This window comes from Lagenorhynchus albirostris, chromosome 21, assembly GCF_949774975.1.
Source record: "Lagenorhynchus albirostris chromosome 21, mLagAlb1.1, whole genome shotgun sequence".
In the NCBI taxonomy this organism is placed as follows: domain Eukaryota; kingdom Metazoa; phylum Chordata; class Mammalia; order Artiodactyla; family Delphinidae; genus Lagenorhynchus; species Lagenorhynchus albirostris.
This window is the reverse complement of record NC_083115.1, coordinates 11,706,778-11,727,588: the sequence shown is the minus strand read 5'-3', so window position 1 is coordinate 11,727,588 and position 20,811 is coordinate 11,706,778. Positions and strand designations below refer to the sequence as shown.

Sequence of the window (20,811 nt, the reverse complement as noted above, 5' to 3'; positions counted from 1 at the left end):
CCCGTGTGCCACAGCTACTGAGGCTGTGTTCTAGAGCCCACAAGCCACAACTACTGAGCCCACATGCCACAACTACTGAAGCCTGCACACCTAGAGCCCATGCTCTGCAACAAGAGAAGCCACCACAATGAGAAGCCCACACACTGCAACCAAGAGTAGCCCCCACTCGCCGCAACCAGAGAAAGCCCACGTGCAGAAATGAAGACCCAACGCAGCCAAAAAAAAAAAAAAAGAAAAAGAAAAAAAGTGGAAGCCAAATGTTAAAAAAAAAAAAAATAGGGTGACAATGTGACTTTACATCACAAAATTATTTAAAATAGAAAAAGCAATTATCAGTTTACGTTACTATTCTAGTTTAGAATGTAATATAAAGCCTACCAAAGAGTAACAATACTAGCCTGTATCAAAATGGGAAAAAGAATAGAGCAGGAAATGTACCTAGCACTCCCAACTGTTAAGCTAGGATTCAGTAGTTCTACCTTTCAACATGCTATAAATAGTGCACAATTTATCAACTTTGGTCACATATTATTTGCAACATTTGTGCAGGTTAAGTTTAGACACTTAAGTGAAAATCTTAAAAACAGTTCTTCATCTGGTAATGGCCAAGTAGCTCCTAAGGGATCAGCCCACCGGAAGAAAACTACTATACTAATCTCTGGACAAGACATTTTAAAAAGAATAGAGCTAAAAGAACAAAACAGATGTGTCGTATGCCATCCACCACAGAGAATACAAAGTTTGAAGTCTGACTCTAGTCAAGACAAATGCCCACTTAAAAACAAAATAAACAAACAAAAACACTCCTTGGAGGAATATAACAGAATCCTGAGCCATATAATTCAGTGTTCAAGACTCAACAGAAATTAGGTATATGAAGAAAGAAAACATGACCCGTACTCAAGAGACGAAGTCTCAGAGCAGACCATCCCCAAGATGACCCAGCTCTTGAAATTAGGAGAATTTTAAAGCAGCTACAAGAAATTACACGCAGGATGTAATGTAAAATATGCTTGTAATGAATGGAAAAAAAACAAAATCTCAGAAAAGAAACAGAAACCTAAGAAAGAATGAAAAGAAAAGTCTAGATGGAACTTCCCTGGTGGTCCAGTGGTTAAGACTCCACGCTCAATCCCTGGTCAGGGAACTAGATCCCACATGCCACAAATAAGACCCTGGTGCAGCCAAATAAATATTAAAAAAAAAAAAACAAAAAAAACAAAAAACCTCTCTTGAGGGGATTGTTAAAAAAAAAGAAAGGTCTAGAACTGAAAATACAATCTATAAAGAATTAACCAATTGGGCTTAATAACAAATTGGAGGTAAAAAAAGTCAGTACAATTAACAACAGATCAATACAACAACAAAGTCCAAAAGCACGCGTGCGTGCGCGCGCACACACACACACACACACACACACACACACAGTCTAAGGGACTTGTGGGACAATACCAAAAAAGCTAACGTGTGTAACTGAATTACCAAGAAGTAGAGAAAGAAGCATGTTTTCTCCACAGGTAGCAAAAAGAATGAACCTGCTTACAGGTTAACATCAATCGCTAGCAATTTTGAATAACAGAGACTCGCAGCCTTCCCAAGAGAGTTGAAAATTTAAACAGGAAATGTAGACTCTATCACTTTTACTAATAGCCCCTTTAGGAATTCGAAACAACCAAATTATAAATGTTCTTGTGTTTTAATGCCTCTGATTCCCTCAGGTTAGCAATATGCACAAGCGTTGTTGAAGGAGTTCTTAAATACAAACATAACAACTTATAAGAAAAAGACTGTCTTTGAGGAAATCTTTCCAGAAATATTTTGAAGAATCAATCATACACAACAACACAAAAGGGAGCTGTCAAAAGTTCCACAAAAATGGTTATGCTCTGTCCTGCTCTACAGCACAAAACACAAATTTCAAATCTCTAACTGGCTCGTAACAACCCCAAGTATATATGATGGAGCAGGTTTTAAAAATAACTTTTTTTTAAGTCATGATATTTTTTAAAACCAAAAGATATTATTAATTCAAATTATATTAAGGCATAGAAAGAAAAGAGAGGTTACCTTGACAGCTTTCTGGGAATTGGGCAGTCCTTCCTCAATGTCTTCTAAAAGAATTCCTCCTAAGCCTCGCTGGTCATGCTTATCTAAAAGCCGAAGTAGGGCCTTCTTATCTTTCAAGTTGTACTTGGGCTTGAAGGCATACTTTCCATCTATTACTTCAATTTTGGGATTATTGACTAATGCCTGTAACAGTGACACAATTTGGACATATTAACAAAAGGAAATACCATATATACATTATTTAATTCTACCAATTATTAAAAAAAAACACAATACTCGTATTACAGTGGCAAACTAAAAGTATCCTGTGGATATCAAAAGATCTAAAACACCGGACATCCAGGATCCAAAACAACAGGTAGAAACCATCATGGTGCTCATTTTTTATAAAAGAAACTGTTTATTATTTATATAGATTCTTTGGATGAGAAAGAAACCACTTTATTACAACTGCTTTGAAGAACGCTGTACCCATATTCTTTCGGAAGACAAAAGAGGTAAGGATCAATAAAACACATATTAACATCACTAGACAAAGTGAAATGGGTACTGCCTACCCCACCCTCAAAGTATAGTTTATCACATATTGGGATTATAATGTGAGAAACATTACAGTGGGATGAAAATACCAATATTCAGTCTTCTCCACATGGTATCAAATGGCACTAGCAGCTGTGGAAGGAACTGAAAAGGACCAGACTAGTGCGCATAAGAAATTTACCTATAACATTGTCAGCTGAGATTGAAACTGAGTAGGAATGCAGAAATTACTGAATATAATTATGTTTCTAGTCAGTCCTGTTGTATAGCTAGTATCAGAAGGAAAGCCCTTCAAGAAAGAGCAACCCTATTAATTTTCTTCTACAGCTGCCAGCCTGATCCTGAAAGGATAAAAAGAAGAAACAGAAAGAAGGAAGGAAGGAGAATAGAATAGTAATTAAAATAAACTTTACCTAATGTGGGTAGTCCATGAAATTTCAAGATTAGGTAAAGCATCAAAATTTAAATGTGGACCTACGTAGATATACTGACTTAGATGTTGTCTTACTGCTTGTCTGGGAGACGCTTTAAGACAATTTGTGGAAAGTATTTTAAGAGAAAAATTGTTGTTAAGGAGAATAGTGCCTTCTAACTACATAGCATATACTTAGGTTTTCTAGTAGTAAGTGAAAGGAGAAGGAGCTAGGAAAAATAAGTTTGAAATTCGCTGAAGGAGACTGAACTTGGATAAGCTGGGAAGTTTTCGAGCCTTTGTCGATATAGGAAAAAAAGACTTTGATTTAGAAATTCCTACGTCAAAAATTACCCTAATAATGCTGTTTCTGTGTGTCATACCTGATGTCATATCTCTGTGGAACCATATTGGTGGATATACTCTTGTTGAAAAGTTGAAACAATAATTTTGAGAGGACATTCAACATAGGACAATACAAGGCTTTAGGGAAGAAGGCGGAAGAGTAAGACGCGGAGATCACCTTCCTCCCCACAGATACACCAGAAATACATCTACACGTGGAACAACTCCTACAGAACACCTACTGAAGGCTGGCAGAAGACCTCAGACCTCCCAAAAGGCAAGAAACTCCCCACATACCTGGGTAGGGCAAAAGAAAAAAGAATAAACAGAGACAAAAGAATAGGGACGGCACCTGCACCAGTGGGAGGGAGCTGTGAAGGAGGAAAAGTGTCCACACACTAGGAAGCCCCTTCGCGGGCGGAGACTGCGGGAGGCGGAGGGGGGAGCTTCGAAGCCGCGGAGGAGTGCACAGCAACGGGTGCGGAGGGCAAAGCGGGGAGATTCCCGCACAGAGGATCGGTGCCGACCGGCACTCACCAGCCCGAGAGGCTTGTCTGCTCACCCGCCGGGGCGGGCGGGGCTGCGAGCTGAGGCTCTGAGGCTCGGGTTTCGGTTTCGGACGGAGCGCAGGCAGAGGACTGGGGTTGGTGGCTTGAACATAGCCTGAAGGGGTTAGTGCACCACAGCTAGCCGGGAGGGAGTCCGGGGAAAAGTCTGCACCTGCCGAAGAGGCAGGAGACTTTTCCTTCCCTCTTTGTTTCCTAGGGCGTGAGGAGAGGGGTTTAAGAACGCTGCTTAAAGGAACTCCAGAGACGGGCGTGAGCTGCGGCTAAAAGCGCGAACCCCAGAGACGGGCGCGAGCCGCGGCTGAAAGCGCGGACCGCAGAGACGGGCGCGAGCCGCGGCTGAAAGCGCGGAATCCAGAGACGGGCGCGAGCCGCGGCTGAAAGCGCGGAATCCAGAGACGGGCGCGAGCCGCGGCTAAAAGCGCGGACCCCAGAGACGGGCGCGAGCCGCGGCTGAAAGCGCGGACCCCAGAGACGGGCGCGAGCCGCGGCTGAAAGCGCGGACCCCAGAGACGGGCGCAAGCCGCGGCTGAAAGCGCGGAATCCAGAGACGGGCGCAAATCGCGGCTAAAAGCGCGGACCCCAGAGGCGGGCGGGAGACGTTAAGGCTGCTGCTGCTGCCGCCACCAAGGGGCCTGTGTGCGAGCACAGGTCACTCTCCATACCCCTCTTCCGCGGAGCCTGTGCAGCCCGCCACTGCCAGGTTCCCGGGATCCAGGGACAACTTCCCCGGGAGAACGCACAGCGCGCCTCAGGCTGGTGCAAAGTCACGCCGGCCTTTGCCACCGAAGGCCCGCCCCGCACTCCGTGCCCCTCCCTCCGCGCCGGCCTGAGTGCGCCAGAGCCCCCGAATCAGCGGCTCTTTTAACCCCATCCTGTCTGAGCAAAAAACAGACGCCCTCCAGCGACCTACCCGCAGTGGCAGGGCCAAATCCAAAGCTGAGCCCTGGGAGCTGTGAGAACAAAGAAGAGAAAGGGAAATCTCTCCCAGCAGCCTCAGAAGCAGCGGATTAAAGCTCCACAATCAACTTGATATACCCTGCATCTGTGGAATACCTGAATAGACAACCAATCATCCCAAATTAAGGAAGTGGACTTTAGGAGCAAGACCTACGATTTTTTCCCTTTTCCTCTTTTTGTGAATGTGTATGTGTATGCTTCTGTGTGAGATCTTGTCTGTATAGTCTTGCTTCCACCATTTGTCCTAGGGTTCTATCCGTCCATGTTTGTTGTTTTTTTTTAAATTTTTTTTCTCTTAATAATTAATTTTAATAACGTTATTATATTTACCTTCATTCATTCTTTCTTTCTTTCTTTCTTTCCTTCCTTCCTTCCCTCCTTTAGACAACGAATCATCCCAAATTGAGGAGGTGGTCTCTGACAGCAAGATTTATGATTTTTCCCCATTTACCTCTTTTAGTGAGGGTGTATGTGTATGCTTCTGTGTAAGATTTTGTCAGTATAGCTTTGCTTCCAACATATGTCCTAAGGTTCTATCCGTCCCTTTTTTTTTCTTCTAAATAAGAATTTTTTAACTCAATAACTTTATTATACTTTATTTTATTTTTACTGTATCTTCTTTCTTTCTTTTTTCCTTCTTTCCCTCCTTCCTTCCTTCCTCCCTCCCTCCCTCCTTTCTTTCCTTCTTGCCTTCTTTCATTCTTTGCTTCTTTCTTTCTTTCTTCCTTCCTTCCTACCCTCCTTTCCTTCTTTCTTTCCTCATACTTCTACTAATTCCCTCTACTTTTTCTCCCTTTTATCCAGAGCTGTGTGGATGAAAAGCTCTTGGTGCTCCAGCCAGGAGGCAGGGCTCTGCCTCTGAGGTAGGAAAGCCAACTTCAGGACACTGGTCAACAAGAGACCTCCCAGCTCCACATAATATCAAACGGCGAAAATCTCCCAGAGACCTCCATCTTAACACCAGCACCCAGCTTCACTCAACGACCAGCAAGCCACAGTGCTGGAAAACCTATGCCAAACAACTAGCAAAACAGGAACACAACCCCACCCATTAGCAGAGAGGCTGCCTAAAATCATAATAAGGCCACAGACACCCCAAAACACACCACCAGACGTGAACCTGCCCACTAGAGAGACAAGATCCAGCCTCATCCACCACAACACAGGCACTAGTCCCCTCCACCAGGAAGCCTACAAAACCCACTGAACCAACCTTAGCCACTGGAGACAGACATCAAAAACAGGAGGAACTACGAACCTGCAGCCTGCAAAAAGGAGACCCCAAACACAGTAAGATAAGCAAAATGAGAAGACAGAAAAACACACAGCAGATAAAGGAGCAAGATAAAAATGCACCAGACCTAACAAATGAAGAGGAAATAGGCAGTCTACCTGAAAAAGAATTCAGAATAACGATAGTAAGGTTGATCTGAAATCTTGGAGATAGAATGGACAACAGAATGGACAAAATGCAAGAATCAGTTAACAAGGACCTAGAAGAACTAAAGATGAAAGAAGCAACGATGAACAACACAATAAATGAAATTAAAAGTACTCTAGATGGGATCAATAGCAGAATAACTGAGGCAGAAGAACGGATAAGTGACCTGGAAGATAGAATAGTGGAAATAACTACTGCAGAGCAGAATAAAGAAAAAGGAATGAAAAGAACTGAGGACAGTCTCAGAGACCTCTGGGACAACATTAAACGCACCAACATTCGAATTATAGGGGTTCCAGAAGAAGAAGAGAAAAAGAAAGGGACTGAGAAAATATTTGAAGAGATTATAGTTGAAAACTTCCCTAATATGGGAAAGGAAATAGTTAATCAAGTCCAGGAAGCACAGAGAGTCCCATACAGGATAAATACAAGGAGAAATACGCCAAGACACATATTAATCAAACTGTCAAAAATTAAATACAAAGAAAGCATATTAAAAGCAGCAAGGGAAAAACAACAAATAACACATAAGAGAATCCCCATAAGGTTAACAGCTGATCTCTCAGCAGAAACCCTACAAGCCAGAAGGGAGTGGCAGGACATACTCAAAGTGATGAAGGAGAAAAACCTGCAGCCAAGACTACTCTACCCAGCAAGGATCTCATTCAGATTTGATGGAGAAATTAAAACCTTTACAGACAAGCAAAAGCTGAGAGAGTTCAGCACCACCAAACCAGCTTTACAACAAATGCTAAAGGATCTTCTCTAGGCAAGAAACACAAGAGAAGGAAAAGACCTATAATAACGAACCCAAAACAATTTAGAAAATGGGAATAGGAACATACATATCGATAATTACCTTAAATGTAAATGGACTAAATGCTCCCACCAAAAGACACAGATTAGCTGAATGGATACAAAAACAAGACCCTTATATATGCTGTCTACAAGAGACCCACTTCAGACCTAGAGACACATACAGACTGAAAGTAAGGGGATGGAAAAAGATATTCCATGCAAATGGAAACCAAAAGAAAGCTGGAGTAGCAATTCTCGTATCAGACAAAATAGACTTTAAAATAAGGACTATTAAAAGAGACAAAGAAGGACACTACATAATGATCAAGGGATCGATCCAAGAAGAAGATATAACAATTGTAAATATTTATGCACCCAACATAGGAGTACCTCAATACATAAGGCAAATACTAACAGCCATAAAAGGGGAAATCGACAGTAACACATTCATAGTAGGGGACTTAAAACACCCCACTTTCACCCATGGACAGATCATCCAAAATGAAAATAAATAAGGAAACACAAGCTTTAAATGATACATTAAACAAGATGGACTTAATTGATATTTATAGGACACTCCATCCAAAAACAACAGAATACACATTTTTCTCAAGTGCTCATGGAACATTCTCCAGGATAGATCATATCTTAGGTCACAAATCAAGCCTTGGTAAATTTAAGAAAATTGAAATTGTATCAAGTATCTTTTCTGACCACAAGGCCATGAGACTAGATATCAATTACAGGAAAAGATCTGTAAAAAATACAAACACATGGAGGCTAAACAATACACTACTTAATAATGAAGTGACCACTGAAGAATTCAAAGAGGAAATCAAAAAATACCTAGAAACAAATGACAATGGAGACACAACGACCCAAAACCTGTGGGATGCAGCAAAAGCAGTTCTAAGGGGGAAGTTTATAGCAATACAAGCCCACCTTAAGAAGCAGAAAACATCTCGAATAAACAACCTAACCTTGCACCTCAAGCAATTAGAGAAAGAAGAACAAAAAAACCCCAAAGCTAGCAGAAGGAAAGAAATCATAAAAATCAGATCAGAAATAAATGAAAAAGAAATGAAGGAAACAATAGCAAAGATCAATAAAACTAAAAGCTGGTTCTTTGAGAAGATAAACAAAATAGATAAACCACTAGCCAGACTCATCAAGAAAAAAAGGGAGAAGACTCAAATCAATAGAATTAGAAATGAAAAAGGAGAGGTAACAACTGACACTGCAGAGATAAAAGAGATCATGAGAGATTACTACAAGCAACTCTATGCCAATAAAATGGACAATCTGGAAGAAATGGACAAATTCTTAGAAATGCACAAGCTGCCAAGACTGAATCAGGAAGAAATAGAAAATATGAACAGACCAATCACAAGCACTGAAATTGAAACTGTGATTAAAAATCTTCCAACAAAGAAAAGCCCAGGACCAGATGGCTTCACAGGCGAATTCTATCAAACATTTAGAGAAGAGCTAACACCTATCCTTCTCAAACTCTTCCAAAATATAGCAGAGGGAGGAACACTCCCAAACTCCTTCTACGAGGCCACCATCACCTTGATACCAAAACCAGACAAGGATGTCACAAAGAAAGAAAACTATAGGCCAATATCACTGATGAACATAGATGCAAAAATCCTCAACAAAATACTAGCAAACAGAATCCAACAGCACATTAAAAGGATCATACACCATGATCAAGTGGGGTTTATTCCAGGAATGCAAGGATTCTTCAATATATGCAAATCTATCAATGTGATAAACCATATTAACAAATTGAAGGAGAAAAACCATATGATCATCTCAATAGATGCAGAGAAAGCTTTTGACAAAATTCAACACCCATTTATGATAAAAACCCTGCAGAAAGTAGGCATAGAGGGAACTTTCCTCAACATAATAAAGGCCATATATGACAAGCCCACAGCAAACATCATCCTCAATGGTGAAAAACTGAAAGCATTTCCACTAAGATCAGGAACAAGACAAGGTTGCCCACTCTCACCACTCTTATTCAACATAGTTTTGGAAGTTTTAGCCACAGCAGTCAGAGAAGAAAAGGAAATAAAAGGAATCCAAATCGGAAAAGAAGAAGTAAAGCTGTCACTGTTTGCAGATGACATGATCCTATACATAGAGAACTCTAAAGATGCTACCAGAAAACTACTAGAGCTAATCAATGAATTTGGTAAAGTGGCAGGATACAAAATTAATGCACAGAAATCTCTGGCATTCCTATATACTAATGATGAAAAATCTGAAAGTGAAATCAAGAAAACACTCCCATTTACCATTGCAACAAAAAGAATAAAATATCTAGGAATAAACCTACCTAAGGAGACAAAAGACCTGTATGCAGAAAATTATAAGACACTGATGAAAGAAATTAAAGATGATACAAATAGATGGAGAGATATACCATGTTCTTGGATTGGAAGAATCAACATTGTGAAAATGACTCTACTACCCAAAGCAATCTATAGATTCAATGCAATCCCTATCAAACTACCACTGGCATTTTTCACAGAACTAGAACAAAAAATTTTGCAATTTGTATGGAAACACAAAAGACCCCGAATAGCCAAAGCAATCTTGAGAACGAAAGAAGGAACTGGAGGAATCAGGCTCCCTGCCTTCAGACTATACTAGAAAGCTACAGTTATCAAGACGGTATGGTACTGGCACAAAAACAGAAATATAGATCAATGGAACAGGATAGAAAGCCCAGAAATAAACCCATGCACATATGGACACCTTATCTTTGATAAAGGTGGCAGTAATGTACAGTGGAGAAAGGACAGCCTCTTCAATAAGTGGTGCTGGGAAAACTGGACAGGTACATGTAAAAGTATGAGATTAGATCACTCCCTAACACCATACAGAAAAATAAGCTCAAAATGGATTAAAGACCTAAATGTAAGGCCAGAAACTATCAAACTCTTAGAGGAAAACATAGGCAGAACACTCTATGACATAAATCACAGCAAGATCCTTTCTGACCCACCTCCTAGAGTAATGGAAATAAAAACAAAAATAAACAAATGGGACCTAATGAAACTTAAAAGCTTTTGCACATCAAAGGAAACCATAAACAAGACCAAAAGACAACCCTCAGAATGGGAGAAAATATTTGCAAATGAAGCAACCGACAAAGGATTAATCTCCAAAATTTACAAACAGCTCATGCAGCTCAATAACAAGAAAACAACCAACCCAATCCAAAAATGGGCAGAAGACCTAAATAGACATTTCTCCAAAGAAGATATACAGACTACCAACAAACACATGAAAGAATGCTCAACATCACTAATCATTAGAGAAATGCAAAGCAAAACTACAATGAGATATCATCTCACACCAGTCAGAATGGCCATCATCAAAAAATCTAGAAACAATAAATGCTGGAGAGGGTGTGGAGAAAAGGGAACACTCTTGCACTGCTGGTGGGAATGTGAATTGGTTCAGCCACTATGGAGAACAGTATGGAGGTTCCTTAAAAAACTACAAATAGAACTACCATATGACCCAGCAATCCCACTACTGGGCATATACCCTGAGAAAACCAAAATTCAAAAAGAGTCATGTACCAAAATGTTCATTGCAGCTCTATTTACAATAGCCCGGAGATGGAAACAACCTAAGTGCCCATCATCGGATGAATGGATAAAGAAGATGTAGCACATATATACAATGGAATATTACTCAGCCATAAAAAGAAACGAAACTGAGCTATTTGTAATGAGGTGGATAGACCTAGAGTCTGTCATACAGAGTGAAGTAAGTCAGAAAGAAAAAGACAAATACCGTATGCTAACACATATATATGGAATTTAAGAAAAAAAATGTCATGAAGAACCTAGGGGTAAAGCAGGAATAAAGACGCAGACCTCCTAGAGAACAGACTTGAGGTTATGGGGAGGGGGAAGGGTGAGCTGTGACAGGGCGAGAGAGAGTCATGGGCATATACACACTAACAAACGTAGTAAGGTAGATAGCTAGTGGGAAGCAGCCGCATGGCACAGGGATATTGGCTCGGTGCTTTATGACAGCCTGGAGGGGTGGGATAGGGAGGGTGGGAGGTAGGGAGACGCAAGAGGGAAGACATATGGGAACATACGTTTATGTATGACTGATTCACTTTGTTATAAAGCAGAAACTAACACACCATTGTAAAGCAATTATACCCCAATAAAGATGTTAAAAAAAAAAAAATTTAAAAAAAAATTTAAATGTGGATTACCACTATTTGTATATCACTAATATAATGAGCTACAACGATACTAACTGGTTCATTTTACATTAGCAAAATCAAGAACAATATTTGCTCAATAAAATAAATTAAATTCTATTTTAGGAAGTTTACATTTGGTCTTTAGAATCAGCACTGGTCCTAGAAAGTTGTCTTATTAAATTGCCATTTCATACTTAAACAGAAAAGAGACAAATATCTCAACTTTTAAAGTGCTACTCATTTCCAAATTAGCGTGGTCACTGATGGTTGGGGATTCCTTTTCTTCCAATGTTGTGTGGAACATATTACAATGTTCATGATTATTTTTCCAAGTAATTTGCTAGAGGCAGTAACATCACTATCAAATCATAATAGCAGTAGCGGTATAACAAGTATCTTGCTTAACAAAATATCTTGCTTTCCCTATAATACCTCATGCTTTAAATGTCCTAAAATATAGAAACAATACAACCTGCCAACATGTACACTTTAAATTCAGCAATTCAAAATAAGCATCAATTATTCTGTAAAAAGTTAAAAACTGGTACAATGACTGACTTCTTTATAACCTTTATGCTAAAGTCTTTGACGTTTTTAAATAGGTACATAAGGTTATATGAAAATAAGTCAATCTCAAAATGTGTATGTTTAAAGAACAAAAACCCTATACCAATTCTTTTAAGAAAAAGCAAAAATTATCATATCTCAGTATATGAAAACCCTAGTTAGAGCAATTTTTTTTTACAATAATTTAAGCCTATTCTTACCTCAGTCATTAGCCATTGCTTCTGCTTGAGTCCAATATCTAAATGTTGTGTTTCATCCAAAATTTCTTCTAAAGTAAGAGGATGTGTATCTCCTCGCTGATGCCGTGTCTATTGTGGCAAGAAACTGTTATTAGAAGACAGGTTTTTTTAATGATTTTTTTTGGGGGGTGGGGGGCACGCTGTGCAACTTGTGGGATTTTAGTTCCCTGACCAGGGATTGAACTCAGGCCCTCAGCAGTGAAAGCACAGAGTCTTAACCACTGGGCTGCGAGGGAATTCCCTGGAAGACAGTTTTAAAATGCTAGATGCGGGCTTCCCTGGTGGCGCAGTGGTTCAGAGTCCGCCTGCCCATGCAGGGGACACGGGTTCGTGCCCCGGTCCAGGAAGATCCCACATGCCGTGGAGTGGCTGGGCCCGTGAGCCATGGCCGCTGAGCCTGCACGTCCAGAGCCTGTGCTCCGCAACGGGAGAGGCCGCAACAGTAGGAGGCCCGCGTACCGCCAAAAAAAAAAAAAAAAGGTAAAATGCTAGATGCATTAAATAATAGTTACCAGTAAATTAATCTTTTCAGGAATCCGGAATGTGTATTATTTAAGGCAGTACAATTACAGTGATGAAGAGAATGGACTATAAAATCAGACAGAACTGGGCTTCCCTGGTGGCACAGTGGTTCAGAGTCCGCCTGCCAATGCAGGGGACACGGGTTCGTGCCCCGGTCCAGGAGGATCCCACATGCCGCAGAGCGGCTGGGCCCGTGAGCCATGGCTGCTAAGCCTGAGCGTCTGGAGCCTGCGCTCCACAACGGGAGAGGCCACAACAGTGAGAGTCCCACGTACCACAAAAAAAAAAAAAAAAAAAAAAATCAGACAGAACCAAGTTCAAACTTGTAGCTATATAAAATCAAATGACAAACTGAGAAAAAAAATTTGCAATTCATATCACAAAGAGTTAGCCTTCCTAATATTTTAACAGGTCCAAAAACTCAACAAGAAAATGACCCAAGACAGGAACACAAAAAGCACAAAAAAAGAGATACAAATGACCTTAGACATATGAAAAGATACTCAACTTCCACTAAGGTATTTCTTATCACACCGGCAAAATTCCACGCTTGACAAGTCTACTGGTGAGGCTGTAAGGAAACAGGCCCTCTCACACACTGCTGGTAAGAATGCAAATTGATACAACTCCTACAGAGGGAATTCGGCAATATAAATGCATTGAAACCCCTGACCCAACAAGTCGGCTTCTAGGAATTTACCTTACAGATAAACCACAATGTAGAAAAGCAGCATTGTTGTAAAAGGAAAATCAGAAACATTAGTTTTATTAAGACATACTATTAGAACTATTACAACACTAAGTTGTATTTGAAAAAACTCAAGTGGCCATCAATAGAGGACTGATTAAATAAACTACAGCACATCTATGCTACTATACAGATGTTAAAAAAAAGAAAATACAGAGGTTCTCTATGTGCTAATTTGGAAAGATGTACCAGGACAAACTATTAAGTTAAAAAACATATGTAGGGCCTTCCCTGGTGGCGCAGTGGTTGGGAGTCTGCCTGCCAATGCAGGAGACACGGGTTCGAACCCTGGTCTGGGAAGATCCCACATGCTGCGGAGAGGCTGGGCCCGTGAGCCACAACTACTGAGCCTGCGCATCTGGAGCCTGTGCTCCGCAATGGGAGAGGCCGCGACAGTGAGAGGCCCGCGCACAGCGATAAAGAGTGGCCCCCGCTCGCCGCAGCTGGAGAAGGCCCTCGCACGGAAACGAAGACCCAACACAGCCAAAAATTAATTAATTAAAAAAAAAAAAGAAAGAAAAAACATATGTAAGTGGCACAGTGGTGTACGTCAGAATCACCTGAAGGAAGGGCTTATGAAAACACAGACTGCTGAGCTGCACTCCCAGAGTTTCAGATCAGTAGATCTAGGAAGGGGCCCAAGAATTTGCACTTCTTACAAATTCCCAGGAGATGCTGATGCCATTGGTTGGAGAATGACACATTGAGAACCAATGAGCTAGGCTAAACCAAACTAACCAAATTTTTCAACATGATTTTTTACATAACTGAGATACAACCACATAAAGGGATAACAGTGAGATCAAGAGAAAAATCATTCCATCAAAAACAAAGTGCACAACTGATTTGTCATCTTAGAACTAGAGCAGTGTCTCATATGGACCTAACGGTATCTCTTGAACCTTCTCCATATAATTTCTACATAATTCTCATCGAGCAATTAAAGAGCTCTTCCATCAGTAAATGAATAAACTATGAGGAGTATTTTGTGTTGCCTTTTTCCTTTCTTTCTGAGTTCTTGGTTTTATCAGCTCTTCAAAAAGGGTACACAAGGAGCAGCTGAAGACTTTCAAACAGTCAGTTTACAGATCATCTTCCGAATGTACTCTTTCCCTTTCAAAACAGGCCTGCCCCCTTTTTACAAAAAAAAAAAAAAAAGGGATAACTCTCATCTCCACCCAGAATTTAGACTGCAATACCTGGAGGTATATTAAACTCCAGGGACTCAACCAAAAGGGCAAGTCAAAAGAATATTGTTTTGGGGAAGCCTTCATAAATGATAAATTGAGGTATCAAACTATCCACTATAGATGGGGCTTCTTGTCTCTTCCAGTCCTAAATATTTTTCTAGGAGTTAAAAATAGGATATTTTGCCCTTGCTATGACATTCTAAATTCTGATGAATTACAGTTTGTGGGCAATTGAGAGCTGTTCCCTGTAAACAATTCTGTCTCTTCCATCCCCACACACCCTACCTCCATGCCATACTGTCCAAGAATGCATCACTCTTAGGGGAGAATCTCCAAATAAAGGGAACATGGTAAGAAGTATCTAATGATAAATACAGGTTTTTTCAGGTATTTTCATATAAGTAATTCTCTTCAGCAATTCTCAAAATCCATTCCTTGAATATTTATTAGCCTGAAGAAAACGCACATTTAAAGAACTGAAGCAGTATCAATAAAGGAGGCTGATTCTTTCAAATATAACAAATACTTTCTTGGACTACCAAAATGTTCAAAGCGTGCTACCTAAAACCCATGGACAAAAACCACACAGGAACTTACATTGAGTTTGCATTATTCAATGTGGTAGTTAAAACCTACTTTATCAAATCATATCATGAAATTTTCATTCTAATTAGTCAATTCTCATTATGCTTTAAATATTTAATATTTCTACCTCCTATTAAAAAAATAAGTCATAGCTAGCTGTAAAACCAATTCATTTTTAGCAATAGGTATACTTCTCCTTCATTAATCACCCCAAGATAAAATTTACAGTTATTTTTGAATCATTCCCTTTTATTTATATCTAAAAGCTGAATATCAGAGATGGAAGATACAAGCACACACATTTAGAAAAGGAATAATACACTGTTTAACACATCCTTGCTTAATAAACATTTGATTATTTATAATGATGCAATGTTACATGATGGTAGACTGTGTATTTATTTTTTACATTATATAAAAATGGAAAAATTCATTCTTTTTGATCCTTATAATTTTAATCTCAACTACCTTAGTAGTATCTGTTAGTATTCATTCCATACTATATTTCTCAGTGACTTTTATATTACTTAAAATATGATAAAAAATAAGTTTGGTATATCTGGTTGGTCTGACAATGGAGACTAGCTTTGTTAACCAGAAAATAATTTCCATAAGCTGAGTATGCTAAACCTTCAACCTGACAGTTCTGGCAAAAATATATTTATACACCTAAGATAAAAGTATTTCATCAAAAACAATTGCACTGGAAAGGTGTGTTGAAACTAGTATTTTTATTTTGTCAATTGCTTCTGAATATATCAGATTAACCAAAGTACCGATATGGGGAAGAAGAGGAAGCTGATATAATTAGACATTTACTGAGTCTTGGTAAAACCTTTTTGATACATTTCCTAGAAACTAAGTAGATGGTTTAGGACCAGGTAACAAATCCTCTGGCAAGCTAGGTGATTCCCATTCTTTTGCTTTCAACAAAACTGAAGAAGGACCTAACAGAAGTGTCAACTGATAAATGTTTGATGATAAATCACCATGTACTTTCTGGCATACAACTTGGAAGGTTTTGCTATCACAAAATTAGAATGAACTTATTTATATGAACATTTATTTCTCAGCACTTAAACCTACAAGATCTCAAAATAAGACAGGAAATTGGTGCCAAATTCTGTTTCATTCTATCAGTAAATAATATATTATCTCCAGACACAAGAACCACTGGAGAGATAAGACAGCTCCATTTATTTCATTAAAAATGGATTTCTGTTGCATAATTATTACATACAAAGTGAATTTTAATCAAAATTTTAATATATTTATGTTATTCTAATCAACTATGTGGTAACAGTAATTACAATGATGGCTCAAACCAGAAAATATTTACAGCCTTATGGTTACAGGGAAAACATCCCTAATTTAAATTTATATACATATTATTGTGACAAAGGAGTTTGACAGATGATCAATAGAAGATTTCCAAACACTAAAATACATAACATTAGGATAAAATTCAGTGGGAGTAACAAAGTGACATACAAGTTGAAAGGAAAATAATTAAAATTTCCAACCACTAAAGTTTGTTTTCGTATTTTTAAAAAATGGCATTTAGATTCCCTTAGATAAATTTAAGAGTGCTGTATTTTACTGAAATATTACAATATGCCAGAAATTGCATCCTGTGTCACTATTTAGACTTTTGTTATAACACAAATAGACTCACAGACATAGAAAACAAACTTATGGTTACCAAAGGGGGAAGGGAGGGGTGTGAGGAGTTTGGGATCAACAGCTACACACTACTATATATAAAATAGATAAGCAAGGATCTACTGTATAGCACAGGAAACTATATTCAATATCTTGTAATAACCTATAATGGAAAAGAATCTGAAAAAGAACATACATATATGTATACCTGAAACACTTTGCTATACACCTGAAACTAACACATTGTAAATCAACTATACTTCAATTAAAAAAAAACCTTTTGCTGAAAAATTACACTTATCAATTTAAATATGTGCAAAGGGACACAAAGTTTTTCAAAATTGTTTCAGGGAACATATGAGTAAAAATTTGAAGATCGTTGTCATAGATTAACAAAGCAATAAGGGTCTCTAGATAAATGAAAACTGTTTTTAGCAGAGTAGCAAAAACATGATATTAAATGTCAGTCTCCCTCAAAAGACTGACAGCCTCGAGGGCATACATTTCGTCTGAGTATTCATACCATTCGTGCCGTAACTGCAGATAGTAGGTTTTAGTATTGCTTACCATGTGGGGGAATGGATGGATGGAATGAAAGGTAAATGCCTAAGTGTCAGAGTATATTATTTGATAATGGGAAATTGTAAACTAACACATTTCTACCCGAAATCAAATACAAACCACAGATTTCAGATATAGCTAGACAGACACCAGGTCTCTTAAATTACAAAAGAAAAGACTTCACATAAAATTTGATTTATATACTAAGGAATAGCTGAAATTTGAAATAATAACAAATACAGTACTTTCTTTGACTTTTTTCCAAGAGATACAACTAGTAACTAAATGGGAATAAGAGTTTGACAGACAAGGGGGGTAAATCTGAAATCACTTAGCCATTTTAGCTATAAATGAAATTTCACTTTCATAAATTAAGTTAGGGTTCAGAATCCTTAAAGTCAAAATGTCATACCATCAAAACTTCAAAATTTACTTCAAGAAATACTAAATCTCTCATCAAACATTAAACTCCAATTCTTTTGTGAGTCAAAGTTTTTCTGAGACACTCAGTAATTCTCAAATTTTCTCCTTCAAGATGTAGAAAAGCCACCATCTGCCTGAACTATGTAGCTTTTTACTTCTCACATCAATGGAAGTAATATCCTGTAAATCGTTCACATTTTCTCACTGGTTTGGTCAGCAGCTATTGACTAATTAAGAGGTGACTGTATCTACTGCATGAGCACAATTTTATTAAATGAAATGGTGGGCTTAAATTGTGTACTTGAACTAATGTAATGTAAATCAAATACACTTAGATGACTCACTGCAATGCTAACTTGATATAATGTAAAAGGCTTCAGGCAGTAAATTTTTTTTTTTTTTTACAGTTTTGAGGTATAATGGGCATAACATAAACAACAAATATTGAAACATACAATTTGATAAATTTTGACATGTATATACAAATTTACTTCTGAAAATACCAATCCCCTACTTCCACCAAAAGTCAACAGAATTTCTGTTAGCTGAGAAAAGTACTTACCTTCATGTAATTCACAATCTTAGCAAGAACACCAAACTTATATCCAGAGCTTCCTGATAGAGCTTTCAAGTTAAATGATCCATTGTTATGATCTGAAAATGAGGTTCAAAAAGCAATTATAACATTTTCATATTAGATGTGATTACTGACTTTTAAGCAACTAAGATGATTTTAACTCTGGTAAAATATTTGTTTTGGAGTCTTCCTATCTAGTAAATTCTACCCTATAAAATTTTGGTGACAAATTCAAAATCTGCATGCATAATAACTATTTTCTCACCAAGGATGGAAGCAAAGTATAAATAATTAAAAGGCATTAAAATACATTTCTTTTATAAGTACCTTTATCTCACCCTTTCCTTAAGTCTGATTAGATTTCCACCATAATTAGAAGCAAGGTTTATTAAACAAGAGGACAATACAAATCTCAATCTGATCCATAGTGCTTTTCTAACAACCTTAAAAACCATGAGAAGTGAGTGGATTACTTCTAAGGGATAAAAAGTTCAATTTATCACCAATGACATCAATTTCTGCTTATCAACTTAAAAAAAATAAATGGGTATTGATTAATGGTAATTAATAAAAAGTATGATACAATAACTATTTTAAGGTAAATTTTAAAGATATATTAGGAATAAAAAAAATAAGCAATGTGCTCGCTTCAGCAGCACATATACTAAAATTGGAACAATACAGAGAAGATTAGCATGGCCCCTGCGCAAGGATGACACGCAAATTCGTGAATCATTCCATATTTTTACCTAAGTGTCCATCGACAGATGAATGGATAAAGAAGATGTGGCACATATATACAATGGAATATTACTCAGCCATAAAAAGAAACAAAATTGAGTGTAGTGAGGTGAATGGACCTAGAGTCTGTCATACACAGTAAAGTCAGTCAGAAAAACAAATACCATATGCTAACACATATATATGGAATCTAAAAAAAAAAAGGTTCTGAAGAACCTAGGGGCAGGACAGGAATAAAGATGCAGATGTAGAGAATGGACTTGAGGACATGGGGAGGGGGAAGGGTAAGCTGGGACAAAGTGAGAGAGTGGCATGGACATATATATATACTACCAAATGTAAAACAGATAGCTAGTGGGAAGCAGCCGCAAAGCACAGGGAGATCAGCTCAGTGCTTTGTGATCACCTAGAGGGGTGGGATAGGGAGGGTGGGAGGGAGACACAAGAGGGAGGAGATATGGGGACATATGTATATGTATAGCTGATTCACTTTGTTATAAAGCAGAAACTAACACACCACTGTAAAGCAATTATACTCCAATAAAGACGTTAAAAAAAACGCATAAGCACTGCCACTGCATAAACGTGGATACTTAAAAAGGATGTAGCATGAAACAAGGAGCAATCTACATAGAAGATCATTTGGTTCAGAACATATACCATTCTGTTGCATATTTACAGGCAGAAATCCTAATGCTACCATTGCATCACAAATGCATTCTATTAGCCATAGGCAGGAAGAGTAAAAAAAAGTCACTGTAAATACTAGGAAGACATTTCATAAGTACACATTCTATTAGCCAGGCATCAGATCAGATATTATAAAGTTCCCATGTGGCTGATCCACAAAGGAAGAGGTTAAATAAAAGGGGGGAGAGTCCATTTCTGGCACCAGGTTGGTAATAATAATTTAAACAAAAGAATGCATTAGAATAACCACAAGTCAAATTAACAACTGTCAGAGATCCACGGGAACAGCTTCTAGAAGGAAACATAATATTCCTTTGAGATTAGTTAGTGAAAAGGCTTTATTGAATGATTTTTTGAGACCTCATATGCAATTTTCCTTTAAAAATAACTTTGTTGGGCTTCCCTGGTGGCGCAGTGGTTGAGAGTCCGCCTGCCGATGCAGGGGACACGGGTTCGTGCCCCGGTCCGGGAAGATCCCACATGCTGTGGAGCAGCTAGGCCCGTGAGCCATGGCCACGCAACGGGAGAGGCCACACACAACAGTGAGAGGCCCGCATACCACAAAAAAAAAAAACCCTTGACTGTTAAGCTTAGACCACAACTCTAATACACTGTAAGAAAATCATTCTATCTCTACACATCCAACTGAGGATTCTTTTGCAATTTAACTTTCACAGACTGCTTTTTTCTTAACACAGGTGGTGTACCTACCAAAACTTACCCTTCTCCCAAATAATAGAAATAAAAACCTTATTTCCTTTCTTCTTCCTCAGAATTTCATCTAAATCAAACCACCACATAGAAATAATCACTTTCAGAGAGCAAGTTTTACGTAAATAACAAGTATTAGAAAGAGAGAAAGCAAATATCATTTATGAGATCTTACACTTCATGGAGGAAACACCACGCTGGTAAACCTGAACTGTTTGTT

General features: G+C 38.4%; 1 protein-coding gene and 1 non-coding gene across 11 annotated transcripts in view; one reads left to right on the top strand and one right to left on the bottom strand.

The window, feature by feature from the left end:
* GTF2E2 (general transcription factor IIE subunit 2) overlaps positions 1-20,811 on the bottom strand; it is a 91,773-nt gene that overhangs the window by 51,738 nt on the left and 19,224 nt on the right. For 9 of the 10 annotated variants that reach the window (XM_060136646.1, XM_060136647.1, XM_060136644.1 and 6 more), the window contains exons 3-5: positions 18,435-18,526; positions 12,143-12,250; positions 2,068-2,250 (exon numbers count right to left, since the gene is read on the bottom strand). In XM_060136646.1, coding sequence (XP_059992629.1) covers positions 2,068-2,250; positions 12,143-12,250; positions 18,435-18,526 — 383 coding nt within the window. The remainder of the gene's footprint in view (positions 1-2,067; positions 2,251-12,142; positions 12,251-18,434; positions 18,527-20,811) is intronic. The other variant, XM_060136653.1, reaches the window with a different exon arrangement.
* On the top strand, positions 19,090-19,196 carry LOC132512841 (U6 spliceosomal RNA). The gene has a single exon (XR_009538359.1). It is a non-coding gene; the product is annotated as a U6 spliceosomal RNA (small nuclear RNA).